At 33.8% G+C, this 15,919-nt stretch overlaps 1 protein-coding gene across 13 annotated transcripts in view; it reads right to left on the reverse strand.

Annotated features, from left to right (window-relative positions):
• GK (glycerol kinase) overlaps nucleotides 1-15,919 on the reverse strand; it is a 74,435-nt gene that overhangs the window by 22,486 nt on the left and 36,030 nt on the right. For all 13 annotated transcript variants that reach the window (XM_051985054.1, XM_051985056.1, XM_051985053.1 and 10 more), the window contains 2 exons: nucleotides 3,913-4,022; nucleotides 2,946-3,012 (listed from right to left, as the gene is read on the reverse strand). In XM_051985054.1, the coding sequence (XP_051841014.1) occupies nucleotides 2,946-3,012; nucleotides 3,913-4,022 (177 nt within the window). The remainder of the gene's footprint in view (nucleotides 1-2,945; nucleotides 3,013-3,912; nucleotides 4,023-15,919) is intronic.

A 15,919-nucleotide genomic window follows, 5' to 3' on the forward strand; every position in this document is an offset into this window, starting at 1 on the left:
CATTGCTTGGATCAATCTGATTGAGCCAGAATTCTTCAATTATGACACTATGGTCCCTGTGCTCTGCTCAGGCTGTTTTCTTTAGTAGTAACATAGTCCTTCACCTCTACCTCGCTTAAGAGTGGTAGTCTTTAAAATTAACTTAAATGGCTCCTCCTATTTGAGATCTTTCCAATTCTCTCCAGTTTCTAGAGCTGCTTTTCCACAACAATCTGAAGTTTATTTTATGTTTACACATAGCTGCACATGTTGTACGCAGTCACCCATTCTTTCTAGATGGTAAGCTCCTTGGGATCAGGGACTATTTCATTTTATCTTGGCAAATCTAGTGTCCTGCAGATGCCTGTTGATTTGACTTCACAATAATTTGATTTAATAATGTAAATTACATAATTTTAAAAAATACAGAACTTAATTCTCTAACCACAACTTTTTATTCTTGTCCTTCCACCTCTTCTCACTCTTCCTCTCTATTCTTCTCATTCCCTTAAATACAAATGCACACACACACATATATATACACATACACATCATTTGAATCATTTGTATTCTCTCAGCAAATCTTAGAGCTCTTCTAAATTTAATCAGACTTCATAGCCAGCCTTAATCTCAAATGTTTGTAACTTTGATGTGTCCTGGACATTCTATAATTTCTGTCCACTTGGCCTTGACTTGTGTTTCCAGATTCATAAATCCTCATCTCTCAGCAACTCAGACATTCAATTTCTCCATTTCCTCTTTGACATTATTATGTATCAATAGAGAAAGTCAATAAATTAAACGAATTTCATACTCATTGATGGTATACAATCCTTCTGCCTTCTAGAAAATCCTTTTACTCTATTCTTATTAACCTCCTATTGTGTTCTCCATAGCAACCATTCTAAATTTGTTTTTCTTCCCATTTCCTGCCATACTTTTAATTACCCCCACACTTAGATGAAGTTGCCTCCCACCTCATTGCCTTGAGAAAAATGCCATGACATCAATTCCCCATTCTTCTACAATCTTAAGAACTTCCTTGTATCATCACCTGTTATCTCCCATCTGAACAAAATACACACCTATTCTTTAGGATAATGCTTCTTTCCTGTGCCCTATATCCAACTCCCTTTTCTCCCAAGACTTGTCTCCAGCAGTGAGTGATCCTTTTTCTCTATTGCACCTCTTTTAAAAAAAAAAAAAAATCATCTCCCAACTTAAGGACAGTCTCCCAAATTCTTTTAAAAAAAATTCCTCCTGTATTATTCTGTTGTTATCCAATGATACAAAAAAAAATTATTGTGAATCAAAAATGAACAAAAATAGAAAAGACAGTACATGAAACTTTGAGCTTATTTAAGTACATTTACATTTTTCAAAAAGTATTTGTCAAATTTAACATGACAACAAGACTGCTTTGCTTGACTTTGTGTCCTAAATTATGACAAGTGATGCTTAATGATTTTTCCTTGGTTCTTCTTGCCTTTCATCTACACTTTCTTTCTTGACTATCCTATTCATTCCTACTGCTTCTACAATCATCTTTATACAAAGATGTTAAATCTACATTTTTGGTTCTGACCTCTCTTTTGAGCTCCAGATCTGTACCCCTAATTGCTTCCAGGGCACCTCCACATGTGATACTATCATAAAAATATATGTGAAACAGACTTTTGATTTGTTTATTGATGGTGTTAAAAGTTTTCTCCTCTTTGCTGTTTTTATGTTTGGCAGCACCATTTACCTGATTTCTCTTAAGATTATTTTTGATTCTCCCTTTAACCCTATCATCATATCCAGTTATAACATCCAGTTGCAATATCTCTTGCTTCTATCCTTCCAATTTTAAGGTCAATTGATTAGTGACACCTTTGCAATCTCTTGTTTCTAATTTACTATCACAAACCCTTATTCCCCACACCCACTCTCATTCCCTTTAAGGTCCTCCTATCTCTCCTCTCTCTGCTCTCAAGTATTTCTTGCATATTCATGCCAAAACAATATTCCTAGTGAACAGATGTATTATTTGATTTCTCTGCTCAAAAATTCTCACTGCCAATCAAGTAAAGTCCAAATCATTTGCCTTAGCATTCAAGGTCCTCCATAAAGCCCTTTTCTTTCACTTGAACTATCCCTCAAAATGCTCTTACCTGTTTTTCACTATTCTCTTTCTAGAATAAACTCTCCCTCTTCTTCACCTGTTAGATATTCCTATCTATCACATTCAAAATACTCCTTCCTTCTTTAAGTCTTCATTAATAGTCTTATGTTCCTCCTATAATTTAAAGCTCAAGACTGTTTTTACAACTCTCTTTTGTACTAAACTATATTTTTGTTCCTATCCCTCTATTAAAATGTAAGCTCTGTGAAAGTAATGACTGCCTAAATCTCCCTTAAGGCTTACCACAATACTTTGCACATAGTAGGCATTTAATAAATAAGATGATTGGTTAAATTATGATACTACAAATCAGAAAAGAAAACTCTTTGCTTAGTTTTTGGTGAATGTTTTGTCCAGATCTACTAAGTTCACAATACATAACTTGGAGTTGTTCACTTAAAATGAGACTGACTAGAGAAAAGCACATTTTTACAGTGTGGTGACTCCCTCTTGTCATTTAGGAGAAGTGACCACAATGACTTAAATTATTTGAATAAGAGAAATAAAATCTTAAAGCTAACTATCAAAGGCTCTCATAGCATCTTTCACAATTTTAGTAATGCTATGAAAAGGGTTAGGATCTATATTTATCATGGCCATTTAAAATTTATGAATTCGTTATCAAAATGATTTGGTAGTAGAACTCAGGCTTTTGCTAAATTCATCAGTTTGCCATTGCTACTCATACACTACCCAAAAGGAATAACTAAAAATTTAACAAATCCCTTAAATTGGTTAAACTTGATTTAACTAAATTTGGCTTTCAAATCCAGAATAATGATGTTTAAAAATTATTATTTACCATTAGACCATAGATCTCAGAAGAACTCCGGATATTTGGAAGTATTGTCATAGGAATCTCAAAAAACCTAAAAACAATGAAATATTTAGGGGTGTATGTCATTGTTAATTTAATACTAGGCAATACTTTACCTAAAAACTAGGAAATATGGAATGTATTTGAACACAGTTGTACAGTAAGGAATGAACCAAGCATGGTTTTAAGGTCCCAAGATTAGTCAAAAGACAGTATCTCATAGCACAGTCCTGGTCATGTCATTTACTAGAAGGGAAAGGGAATAAGCATGTATATAGGGCCTACTATGTGCCAGGCACTGTGCTAAGCACTTTACAAATATTATCTCATTTGATCCTCACAACACCCTGTGAGGAAGATGCTATTATAATCCCCATTTTATAGTTGGGGAAACTGAGGCCAATGGAGGTTAAGTAACTTGCCCAGGGTCACACAGTTAGTAAGTATCTGAGGACAGATTTACATTCAAGTCTTCTCAGTTCTAGGTCAAGCGCTCTATCTACTGCGCCACCTGATTCACTTGTTTTGTGGCTTTGGGAAGTTTGTTTAACCTTTCTGCCTCAGTTTCCTTACCTACAAAATGAGATAAAAACATATACACTTTTCTATATCACAGCAATGCCATGAGCACTTTGTGAATTATAAAGTGCTATAAGGAAGTGAACTATTATCATCACACATTATTAAGTATTTATTACTTCATCTTCAAATAAATATTTAAAAGGAACACACATAATGAAGTACCATATTAAAAGAATCTTCCCTATAAATATGCTCCTGTAATAAGCATATCCCACTAATCATTGACAAGTTATTAAAATATTTGAGCAATATGATAATATAATTAAAATCATAGGAACCAAATAAATTATAAATAGTGCAAATAAGTACATTCTTGCAAGTAATTTTTAAAAGTATACTTTAAATTAATACAATCCCAAACAGAACTTACTCGCACAGTTCTATATCCCATTCTAAAGAATGAATGTTGAAAAGCATTGTCCTACTGGCATTTGTTACATCTGTACAATGGACACCTCCATTAGGCCCTCCTGTCAAACTCTGAAAATACAAAGATAAAAAATATATATCATTATTTATGGTTCTAATGAGATTTCTCTTAAGTATTTAACCAAAATCATTGCTACCTAAGATTTCAATTAGCCAAGAAAATACTGTGCTGAATTTTCTGGTTAATGGAAGGTTAAACAGAAAAAAGGTTACTAAAAAATGCCAATATTTAGTAGTTCACTTTTTGATTTAATAAAAATAGAGAATCTAACTGAATTTCTTTGATTATTTAGGGTATTTCATTAACCTGGGATCACTATTCTAAATGTTATTTGAATATATCAAAAACTGATTGGAATCTAAGACATAGTCTAGAAATTAGTTTTGAAATCAATTCCAGATGCCAACTTTTCCCATTATTTGTATCTCTCTTAAACAAAACTTAACTAAAATTTTTTTATTGGGTTCTAATTAACTGAAATGTAATTATATATGAAAAAAAGAAGAGAGAGACCTACAATGTAACTCCAATTAATTTTAAACTGCTTAGTCAATCTCAAGCAATTGGATTGCTGGGTTTTAAGATTACATAAAGAAAATTTTACTTTGTTGTTTTTTAATTAATTGAAGTTTTATTACATAAGAAAAAAAAAGACCAATATTTCTTCTCAAACATTTGATAGTCAGGAAAGAGAATCATCCCTTTATTTCCTTTTGAAAAGAATAAAATTAAAGCATTCCAATCACAAGAGACGGGTGTATTACAGAATTCTTCATCCATAAGAAGCAGTGAAGAATGGAAATAACAAACTAAATCAAAAGAAACCTGGGTTTAAAACTGCATCTAGCACTTGTAACTTCATGACACTAGTTAAGTCACAAAGTCACAAGTTCATATAACTATCTCACAGGGTTGTTGAGAGAATCAAATTATGTACTTAAAGTGTATCAATCAATGAATTAATATATACTGAAGCATCTGCACTATGCCAGGTACTATGCTGAAGACTGCAGATAGAAAGACAAAAGTAAAATTCTTTGCCTTTATTTGTTTAACCTGTCTGCATATGAAATTGCTATGAGGCATTAGGGTTCATCAAGAACTAATTTTCAAGCCAGCAAGAAATTTCTGGTATTTAAATACCAGCTCTCACACATACTGGCTATGTGGCCCTAGTAAAAGTCACTTGAGCCCTGTCTATGCAGCTCTAAAAGTTATGAAAGAAAGGCTGATTTGTATTGATAGGAGTTTCTTTCCTCAAGAGTTCCTTCCCTGTATTAATGGAATCAAAAGTCTAGTCACTATTCCTCATTTATTGACAGTCTTCTGATATTGAAATTTTATTATCAATATTCTTTTTTTTTCTTTACAATGACTTGAATATCTTTCTTATTTCCCATTTTGGTAACTATTTTTAGAGCTTTAAACATCACGCCTAATCTAACATCATAATATTTTAACTAATCTCCCTCACCATTAGAAAGGTTTTTAATTCCAATACATACTTTAAATTTAACTGCCTAAAGGAACTAGAAACTGAGTGGATGCTCATCAGCTGGAGAATGGCTGAATACGTTACAATTTATAAATGTTCTGGAATATTATTGTTCTATAAGAACCAATCAGCAAGATGATTTCAGAAAGGTCTGGAGAGATTTTTATGAACTGATGCTAAATAAAGTGAGTAGAACCAAGAGAACATGGTACAGCAACAAGATCCAAGAAAATATTTTACAGATCTAGAAAAAATAATAACAAAATGTCAAGAATTTCAAGGGAATTAATGGAAAAAATGAAAATGAAGATGGCCTAGTTGTATCCGATCTAAAACTATATTATAAAGCAGCAGTCATCAAAACCATTGGGTACTGGCTAAGAAACAGAGTGGTTGATTAGTAGAATAGGTTAGGTTCACAGGACAAATTAGTCAATAACTATAGCAATCAAGTGTTTGACAAACCCAAAGACTCCAGCTATTGGAAAAAGAATTCACTATTTGAAAAAAACTGAAGGAAAATTGGAAACTAGTATGGCAGAAAACTAGATATTGACTCACACCTAAAACCAAATAACAAGATAAAGTTGAAATGGATTCATGATTTAAACATAAGGAATGATATTATAAACAAATTAGAAGAACATAAGATAGTTTACCTCACAGATCTATAGAGGGGGAAGGAATTTGTGACCAAAGAACAACTGAAGATCATTATTGATCACAAAATAGATAATTTTGATTATATTAAGTTAAAAAGGTTTTGTACCAACAAAATTAATGCAGACAAGATTATAAGGGAAACAATAAACTGGGAAAACATTTTTGTATTCAAGAGTTCTGATAAAGGCCTCATTTCTAAAATAGATAACTGACTCAAATTTATAAGAATTCAAGCCATTCTTCAATTGATAAATGGTCAAAGGATATGAACAGAAATTGAAAACTATTTCTGGTCATATGAAAAGGTACTCTAAATCATTATTGACAAGAGAAATGCAAATTAAGACAACTCAGATACCATTGCATACCTCAGATTGGTTAAGATGATAGGAAATGATAATGACTTAATTTAGAAGGGATATAGGAAAAATGGGATACTGATACATTGTTGGTGGAACTGTGAATGAATCCAACCATTCTGGAGAGCAATTTGGAACTATACCCAAAGGGCTATCAAACTGCACATACCCTTTGATCCAATAGTGTTTCTACTAGGCCTATATCCCAAAGAGATTTTAAAGAAAGGAAAGTGGCCCACATGTGCAAAAATGTTTATGGCAGCCCTTTTTGTAGTGGCAAGAAACTGGAAAAGTGAGAGGATACTGATCAGTTGGAAAATGGTTGAATAACTTATGGTATATGGAATGTTATGGAATATTATTGTTCTGTAAGAAATGATAAGCATGATGATTTCAGAGAGGTCTGGAGAGACCTAAATGAACTGATGCTGAGTGAAATGAGCAGAACTGGAAGATCATTGTACACAGCAAAAAGACTATAAAATGATCAATTCTGATGGATGTGGCTCTCTTCAACAATGAGATGATTCAGACCAGTTCCAATGATCTTGTGATGAAGAGAGCCATCTACACCCAGAGAGGGGACTGTGGGAACTGAGTATAATTCACAACATAGTATTTTCACTCTTTTTGTTGTTGTTTGCATTTTATTTTCTTTCTCATCCTTTTTTCTGGTTTTATTTTTCTTGTGCAGCAATTGTATAAATATGTATATTGGATTTAACATATATTTTCTACTATGTTTAACATATATTGGACTACTTGCCATCTAGGGGGAAGGAGTGAGGGAATTGGAACACCAAGATTTTGCAAGAGTTAATGTTGAAGAATTTTCCATGCATATGTTTTGAAAAATAGAAAGCTTTAATAAAGAAAAAAATTTTAAAAATAAAAGATAAAAGATTACGTGATAATCAACTGTAATGGACTTGGCTCTTTTCAACAATGATGTGAATCAGGTCAATTCCAACAGACTTGTGATACAGAGAGCCATCTACATCCAGAAAGAGAACTGTGGGGACTAAACGTGGATCACAACATAGTGAAAATACTATTCTATTTGTTTGTTTGTTATTTGCTTGCTTTTTTTTCCCCTTTTTGATCTGATTTTTTTCTTGTGCAACATGACAAATGTGGAAATATGCATAGAAGAATTGCACATATTTAATCCATATTGGATTACTTGACATCTAGGGGAGGGGGATTGGAGAAGGGAGGCAGCAAACTAATTTCTTATGACTTAGACATAACTACTTTTAAAAGCACTTTTAATCCCAGCTCTCTAAGGGTTTTTTACATCCTCTCCACTTTACTCCCAACTTTTTTTTAAGTATTCCAACTTGGTTTATTAGCTTTTATTAGTGCTTATCCTTTCGATGACTGGTTCAACTCCATAATTTGACTCTACCTTTGTGGTTCCCAACCCTTGTATATTTTTTCAGAGTTCTGATAGCTTCTACCCCTTTGTCAAATGTGACTTTGACCCCTCTTGGGTCTGGCTATAACAAATTTCAGAGAACCAGTAGGCATTAATTTTTTTCCCACTACTTTTAACAAGAACTGTCTGTTCTAACCAGGTCAACCTATTTGGTCTCCTGAAATATAATTTGTATTATCTGTCTCTTCACCCTTGCACATATCTTCCTTCCTTCCTTTTAGAATGATTTAAAAGAAATCAATCTGTATTGATTAGATTTTAATTTTTATTTTAAATTTTAATGATTTTAAATATGACTTTTTTTTCAACTTTTTAATTTTTTTTCCAAGGACAGATAAAGAAATGAGTTAAGTTGGTGAGGCTCTAAAATAAAGTTACAATTATGTGATAAGAATCATATAATTTATTGTTATATAACATGCACACTATAAATTAACATTATAGGCAGGGGAAAGATGGGATTAGTAGTCAATCGGTATTAAGTTATCTTGTGCCAGGCTCAGTGCATACAAAGACAAATATGAAATAAAATACCCATCCTTCAAAAGTTACAATCTAGCCAGGTAAGATAACATGAAGGTTTAAAAAAAAAAGTAAAAGCAATTTGAAAGGAAGCCCATTTAAGGTATGTACAAGGTTAGAGAGGAGAGATGGAATCACATGTATTAGAAACAAAAAGAAGGCTGGACTATAGAATTTTAATGGGAGGTAATGTATGATTAACTGTCTGGAATGGTTGGTCAGAATATGATTGTGAAGGGCTTTAAATGCCCCTAATAGAAGTTTGTAATTGATTCCAGAGGCAACAGAAAATCATTGGAGTATATTGAGGGAGTGATCTGGTCAAACCTGCAATAGAAACCAATACAACAGTTCAGAGGAAAACTAATGAAATTAGGGTGGTGACCAAGTCAAAAAAAGGGGGCAGAGACAAAAGCATATCATAGGTGTTTACTATGTATGTTAGGCTTCTGAGCTCTTCTAATACATGAGATGAAGGAGATATGCCTGAGTGAAAAGAAAAATGGTGGTACTCTTCAAATGAAATAAAGAAGTGAGGAAAAGGAGGGAAAAAAGTTTAAAACATTAGATTTGAGATGATAATATGGTATTCAGGTGGAAAATTCCAACAGGTGATACGAAGTTACAACTCAGGAAAAAGACAAAAGGATACATGTAGATCTGGGAGTCAGATCCAGTAGGTTAAGTTTTAATAGAAAGGACAATTGTTTATATAGACAAAGACAAAGGACTGTTCTTCCTTGGAGATAAGCAATAGAAACTATATCTTGCAGAGTTTCAGATTAACTTGTGTACACATACGCACACACATACATACATATCCACACACACACACACACACACACACACACACACACACCCCTTGATCCTTCCTTGGAACTGCTTTGATTCAATAAAACAAGCATTTTTTGGTACTCTTATGTATTCAGCAACCCAGCTCTTATCTATAGGTTGACTTAAAGCACAAAAATCTTTTAAGAAGAGACTTCCAATGTTGTATTCACTTTCTCTATTAGCTGGTTCCTATCGCCAAATTTTAATTTTCACTAATTTTATCATATTTCCTAAAGATGAAAGATTGAGTAAGAAGATTCAAATGTGGAAGCAAAACTATTAAGGGGAAATTAGTTAAGAATTACAAGTTTTCTTTCATTTTGATTTAAAAAGTAGAAAAAGTTTAAGACTTTCTGCTATAACTATATGCTGTTTTGTAATTGATAAGTTGATTTTTCATAGTGTATGTATTTCATAGTAATATATATATATGTATGTGTATATACACACACACACACACACACATATATACACACACATATATAAAAGCTTTTCACTCTATATTTTTGGCCATTAATATTCCAATGTCATATTTAAATGACCTTAGGATTTACTTTAATTTAGTCTCAGTCCTCAGCCATCCTAATATTTTTTTTCCTTTAATATATTTCAGTTTTTATAAGGAGATATTATTCAATATTCCACTACCCTACCACTTGTTTTTGCAAACAAGTTTATATTTTTAAGCTGTTATTACATTTGGAAGCTATTTCTCTGCATGGCAAGAAAATTAGTTGGATAAAGCAATCTATAGACTTTAGATCATGATTTACATCAAATAAATATCCTTCATGATAAGTTTGCATCAATATGATCTATCATCTTCTCATCACTCACACCTTTTCATATTATTTCATCCAATTTGATGTTTAGTTTTATATTTATTCTAATAAATTTGTTCTCTGATGCACACAACTCATTCAGAATTTCTACATTTCTGGTCATCCTGTCTACTGACCCAAAATAGATTTTCATTTTTTTTGTCACATCCAGTGATTCCTGAATTTTCTTGAAAATAAAAGTTTATGATATATATATGCATGTGATGCTTCCATATAGTCTACAAAGCTTTGGTCTCTCATTTCTTGCTTCTAAATTACATTACTAAGAAACTTAAGCTTGCACTTATTCCCACTAGAAAGCATAAAAGTATATGCTGATTTGAACTGGAGCCTCCCAAATTTCTCATAGAATTTCTCTACTATTTTATCATATGCAATAAACAGTCAGATTTAGAGCAAAAGGGGACATTAAAGGGGTTAGAAAAGGATGTAAAAACCAAATTTTTTTAAAAAGAGGGGAAATTGTGAGAAATGGATGGGCATTTGTTTTCCACAGTTATGAAAATTAAATTGGAGAAATGAAACAAATTAAAAAACTGAAACAAATTAAAAAACTGAAACCCACAAGAACATCAAAGAATAATGAAGGGTGGATGTTATCTTCCAGCAAAAAAGTGTAAGCTCCTTGGAGGCAGGGATTGGTTTTTGTGTTCAGGAGTGGTGGCCTGAGATTGAAAAAAATCTTTTGTTCTTTTCCTTAGTCCTCCCCTGTTAGCTTCCTCCTTCTAGAAGGGAAATTCCTTGAAGTGGAAATTCATGTCATATAACTTCTATAGCATTTAATTAATGGGGAATTAGGGGAAGGACTTGTGTTTCAAGATAAGCAATAAAGTACTGTCTTTGGAGTATCAAAGGCATGTCTACTCACCTGGGCACCCTTTCTTGCAATAATGTTAAATCTTTTCTGCATTCATTGGTGACACAGTGGAGTTCTTGTTACGATAGTTTCTTAAAATGGAGTCACTATCTAGGATCCAGACATTGTGAGTTGGAGGTAGTCCCACTCAAAGCATGAAGAGATGTATCCCATTGATATTTCACGTGATATCATGATACGTCATGGCTTAGCTCTGGTGTCCCCTACTCAAGACTGTCCAAGATCCCAGGACCATAATGCTAAGTAATGTCACCAATGAATCCAGGAAATCAGGAAGGAAAATAAAGAGTTCATTCTGCAGCAGCCAAGCAACTATGCCTATCTAGTATTGCCTTTGGTGCCTGGAGACATCTTTTGGGGTCAGAGATGTGAGACAGGTTAGTAAGATGGGGAATTTAATGGCTCTAAGGACTAGGGAACTCCTGAGACATACCTCTCATATAGTCCTGGAAGAAAGAAAATATCAAGAAACTCTAGTAAAAAAAAGATGTGGGGTTCCAGAAAAAAAGAGGTTCTCCAGAAAATAAGGAAGGAACAATTCAGTACTAGAGAGAAAGAAAAGGAATTTAAAATTTTGTGTTTATGTGTATGATGTGTGTTTTGTTTTCTATGTTTCTCTCAGTTACAAAGAAAAAATGTGGCCATTTTAGGATTTAGAAGAGCTTGTAGGGTATCTTGATTCAAACTAACCTACATTTTTCTTAAGCTTCAAACTTCTCCCCCTAGGTGACTAGGAATGACAAGGGCTGCGTGTGTGTCCAGTTCAGTCCAGCCTCTCCAAACAACAGTAGGCTCCCCTAAAGCCCCATGCTCTGGAGTCTGTCTCAGTTTCTCGCTAAATAGGTCCCTATGTTCTCCAAAACTCCAGAATCCCAAAACTCTTGTCAGGAGATTCTAGGTTCTATAAAATTTTACCTCCACATGGCTTGAGGAAATCTAGGGACATCTATTTTACACATTAAAATCTTTCCCTCTTCCCAATATAGCAGTCCACATAGGGAAGAGTACAAAATTTAGGCTGAGGGGGAGGGTAAGGGGACAGCAAAAGGAGATAAGAGCCATTGCCATTTTGCTCCCAGGAGCCTGTGCCATCATCTCAGCTCTCAAATAATTCATTGCCATGTCAAAGATTTGGGGCAGTCTAGGAGAATGGAGTTTTTGAGATGGAAGAGTTTTTTCAAATATGTGACCTAAACTGTGTGTTTAAATTTAAATTGTATTATGATAGAATTACTTTCAATTGGTGCATTTAGAAATAAGATTTTAGAAATGTGTATATTAATATTGAAGTATCTACTACTGGAAGTTTAAATCTATATTTGATTTGATTTTAAATTTTAAAAATGGTTATTAAACAAAGTTATCTGCTAACTTATTTAAAGAGGTTATGTTTGTATCTCTTTAGACAAAATATGGTACTTACTAAATTGTATATCAGGCAATTTGTAAAAATTATGAGCTATGCTTTAAAATTTTGTCAGTTCTGTTGTACATATGTATATGTGTATGTTTTATGAAATTTGGTTCAAAATTATTTAGATATTACCTATATTGTGAATCTTAGGTGGTTTTAAAAACAAGGAACAAGAAAGATTTGTGTCTTTTTGTCATCAGCAGAGTTAGCAAAAAGAGAGGTAAAGTTGGGAAGCATAATGGAGTTAGAAGAGAAGGGGAAGGGGAAACACCTCTGGATGGATTGACTGCCTTGGTGAACTGACCCACAGTAAAGCAGAAGCCATAGGATGGCCCATAAATAAATTTTATAGGGAAAATTTAATCTTTGGGAAATGAATGGAATTTCTGACAGAGCATGCCAAGGTGAAATTGTTCAAGACCTCTATAGAGGTCTTGACATAACTTGGATTACAGAACAGACCGCCTCCCCAAAGGGTAGGACCATGGAGCTGAACTGATCTCTCTAGGTGACTTCTCCCTGCCTGCATCAGATATTGTAAAGTGAGATTGGACAGGCAGGGGAGGTGGACTCTGTCACTGCTCTGGGGTCCGTTCCCCTAGTTTGTGAACTATCCAAGTTTGGAAAAAGCGTGGTTCTGAGTGTAGAGTTCCAATTTCTTCACCTTTAGGTTTCTGGAGATTTTTGATAGAGATTTTGGGTAATCTAAAATTTAAGATTGAAAACTCTACACTAATTATTTGCATGATCTGTTGGTTTGAGAGGGTAAAGGTTTAGTGCAGTGGTCCTCAAAGTGTAGTCCAAAGAATTGTTGGGGTCTCTGAAACCTTTTCATAGGGTCTACAAATTCAAAATTATTTTTTATTTCTAATATAGTAAATAGCTATAACTATAACCCATGTGAACAAAAACTGTTTGAATAGATCCTCGATAGTTTTTTAACAACATGAAGATACTGAGAAAAAAAAGTTTGAGAACCACTGGTTTAGTGCTTAGTCCACCCTTCTCTCATTGGGTGTGGCACTCCTTAGAAGTGAGAAAACAAACCCATTCACTGAAGCTCACTCCCCCCTCCTAGCTAGTTAAATGAAATTCCTCTAACATTAATTGCTTCTATTGTTTAAAGGAATAGTGTTAATAACAAATGTTTGTTTTTATTTTTCAAGTCTGTGGTTGTTTTAAGGCAAAGTCATTTGTGATGCTGTATCAAAAGTTCTACGACTTACCAATGCAAAGAACTTCTAAGAGAAGTTTATTAGATTTCTGGTTAACTGCAAATTCTCTGAAAATGGTTTATTTCAAAAATCCATTCAGCAAATTATCTAAGTTATTAAAAATGCGTCATGTTCTCCCTGTTAAATGAATATGGTAGCAAATATTACCTACAGCTTTTTTGAAGTACCTAGAAAAGGATTTTAACCTGACAGTAACTGCATCTAGTTTTGGCTGGGCTCTGCAGGCACATGGGATAGATAAGTTTAGGATCTAAAACCTCTGGTTAGTGAAACTTGCTATCTGCTATCAAGTTGCAATCTCTTGGGATTATAATTCATATTGTTTTGAGTTTTGAATTTGGAAATGATTATTTGATTAAATTAGTAGCCCACTATTTGAGGGCAATACCATTAAGTTACTCAAAAACTCCTGAGTTGGCTAAAAGGTGAGATTGTTAGCTATTATAATCAGGCCCCTGCTTTTTCCTCTTACAGCAAATTTCTATATTCAGAGTAAGTAGTCAATAGAAGCGATGAGCACAGTTCAAGTTTGTAATATCTTGTTGCTTTCCATCTGAAAATATATGTAGTCATTATATCTTATAATTAGATAAATGAGTATCTGACTTATTCATCTCTTGTTAGATGTATATGTCTATATAAAATACGGTCCTCAAAGGTTTCAAATGATTGATACAACTGTCTATGGGACCTGTGACTTTATTGATGATTAAAACTAAAACAAACATCTTTAGTATATAGTTTAGAGATGATTTAGTGTTATTTCTTTCTAGTGTATTCGAGATGTAACTTATAGAATATTTTGTTACAATCAATGAGAAAGCTAATTTTATTCAAGTTTGTTACTAATGTGGGATTATCACTTGTATAGTGTGTCTTGTAACATAAACATGTTTTCTTTTGAATAATTTATATGAAATTTATATGAAAAGCTGCTGGCCAATGACTGGCTTCTCCCAGTCCATGCTACTACAGAAATTGGCAAGAGGGGGAAAATAAAATATCTTCTTCCCCTGTTGAGTTGTTTTATTTATATAAGTATGTATGTCTATACACATACACACACACACACACACACACACACACACACACACACACACACACACACAAACAAACATACACTGACAGAAAGACTTCACATATGTCTCAAACAGAAGTTTGGGTTAATTTCTCTTATCTGAATATCCTGCATTGGACAGGTAATTATCTCTGTTATTCTGATGGGATTCCCTCTTTCTGAAAATTGCTTTTAAGATTTTAGAGAATCTTCAGAGAAGATATAAATATACCTCCCAAGAATGGAGGTTCTGCTCTTAGTGCTCTCTCATCCTTTCTCTCTAGTTTTCTTAAGTTTGTTTTCTAGGCTTTGAGCAATTCACCTTAAAATGACCAGCACTATACAGCTGTATTGATCAGCTTCAGGGATCTGACTCCACCCACTGGATCTTCAATTAGCTCACACCCCTCCAAATGGGACTCTGTAGGATGACCCAGCTCAGCATCCATTTTCAGCAGGAGTAGTTTCAGAGGATGAAATCATTGCCTTAAACCCCAAAGGACTTTGGGTCCCATTGGTTTGGAAATGAACTAGAATAACACTAATTGATAAATGGACTCCAAACTACCCGTGCATGTGTCTGAATGGGTTCCCAGTAAGGAGTCCATAAGCCTGTGAAAAGGGATAGGGTAATTAATGCTACTTCCTTGCTATGACAGTATTTGGGGCTTAGGATGGGGACACTAAGTTAATATTTGGATTATTACTGGGAAAGATACCCCACAATTCAATCTGATGCTTGTCAAACTATAGAATTACAGAGGCTTGACTAGCTAAGTGTTTGTGACTAGTAGAGACAAAGGATTTTATGGAACTGCCTGTCCAATTTGGAATAATGTTTGATTTGCTACAATGGCTGGAAATTTAGAAAATGCAGATTAAAAAGTAAATTGGGAATAATAGATATGGATCTCTTAGGAAGATTAGAGATCAAGTCAAAGACTTAGGGTTAGCAATAGACACCAATCTATGGATAGAATTGGGAAGGTACTTTGTAAAGCGTCTGAATAAAAAGCAATTTTCTATGTTTGTGCTACAGGTTACCCCATGCTCAGATACTACCATTCCCTTTGAGTATGGAAAAAATTAGAGTGAATTCCTTCTGTTCCCAAAGTAACATTCCTGGGGAGAATTGCAATTAGTACCTTTTGTTCCTTTTTCTGCCACCATTACAGAAAGCTGCCAAGGACTAAGTAATATTTCATATTTTA

The sequence above is a fragment of the Antechinus flavipes genome, chromosome 3 (genome assembly GCF_016432865.1).
Source record: "Antechinus flavipes isolate AdamAnt ecotype Samford, QLD, Australia chromosome 3, AdamAnt_v2, whole genome shotgun sequence".
Taxonomy (NCBI): Eukaryota; Metazoa; Chordata; class Mammalia; order Dasyuromorphia; family Dasyuridae; genus Antechinus; species Antechinus flavipes.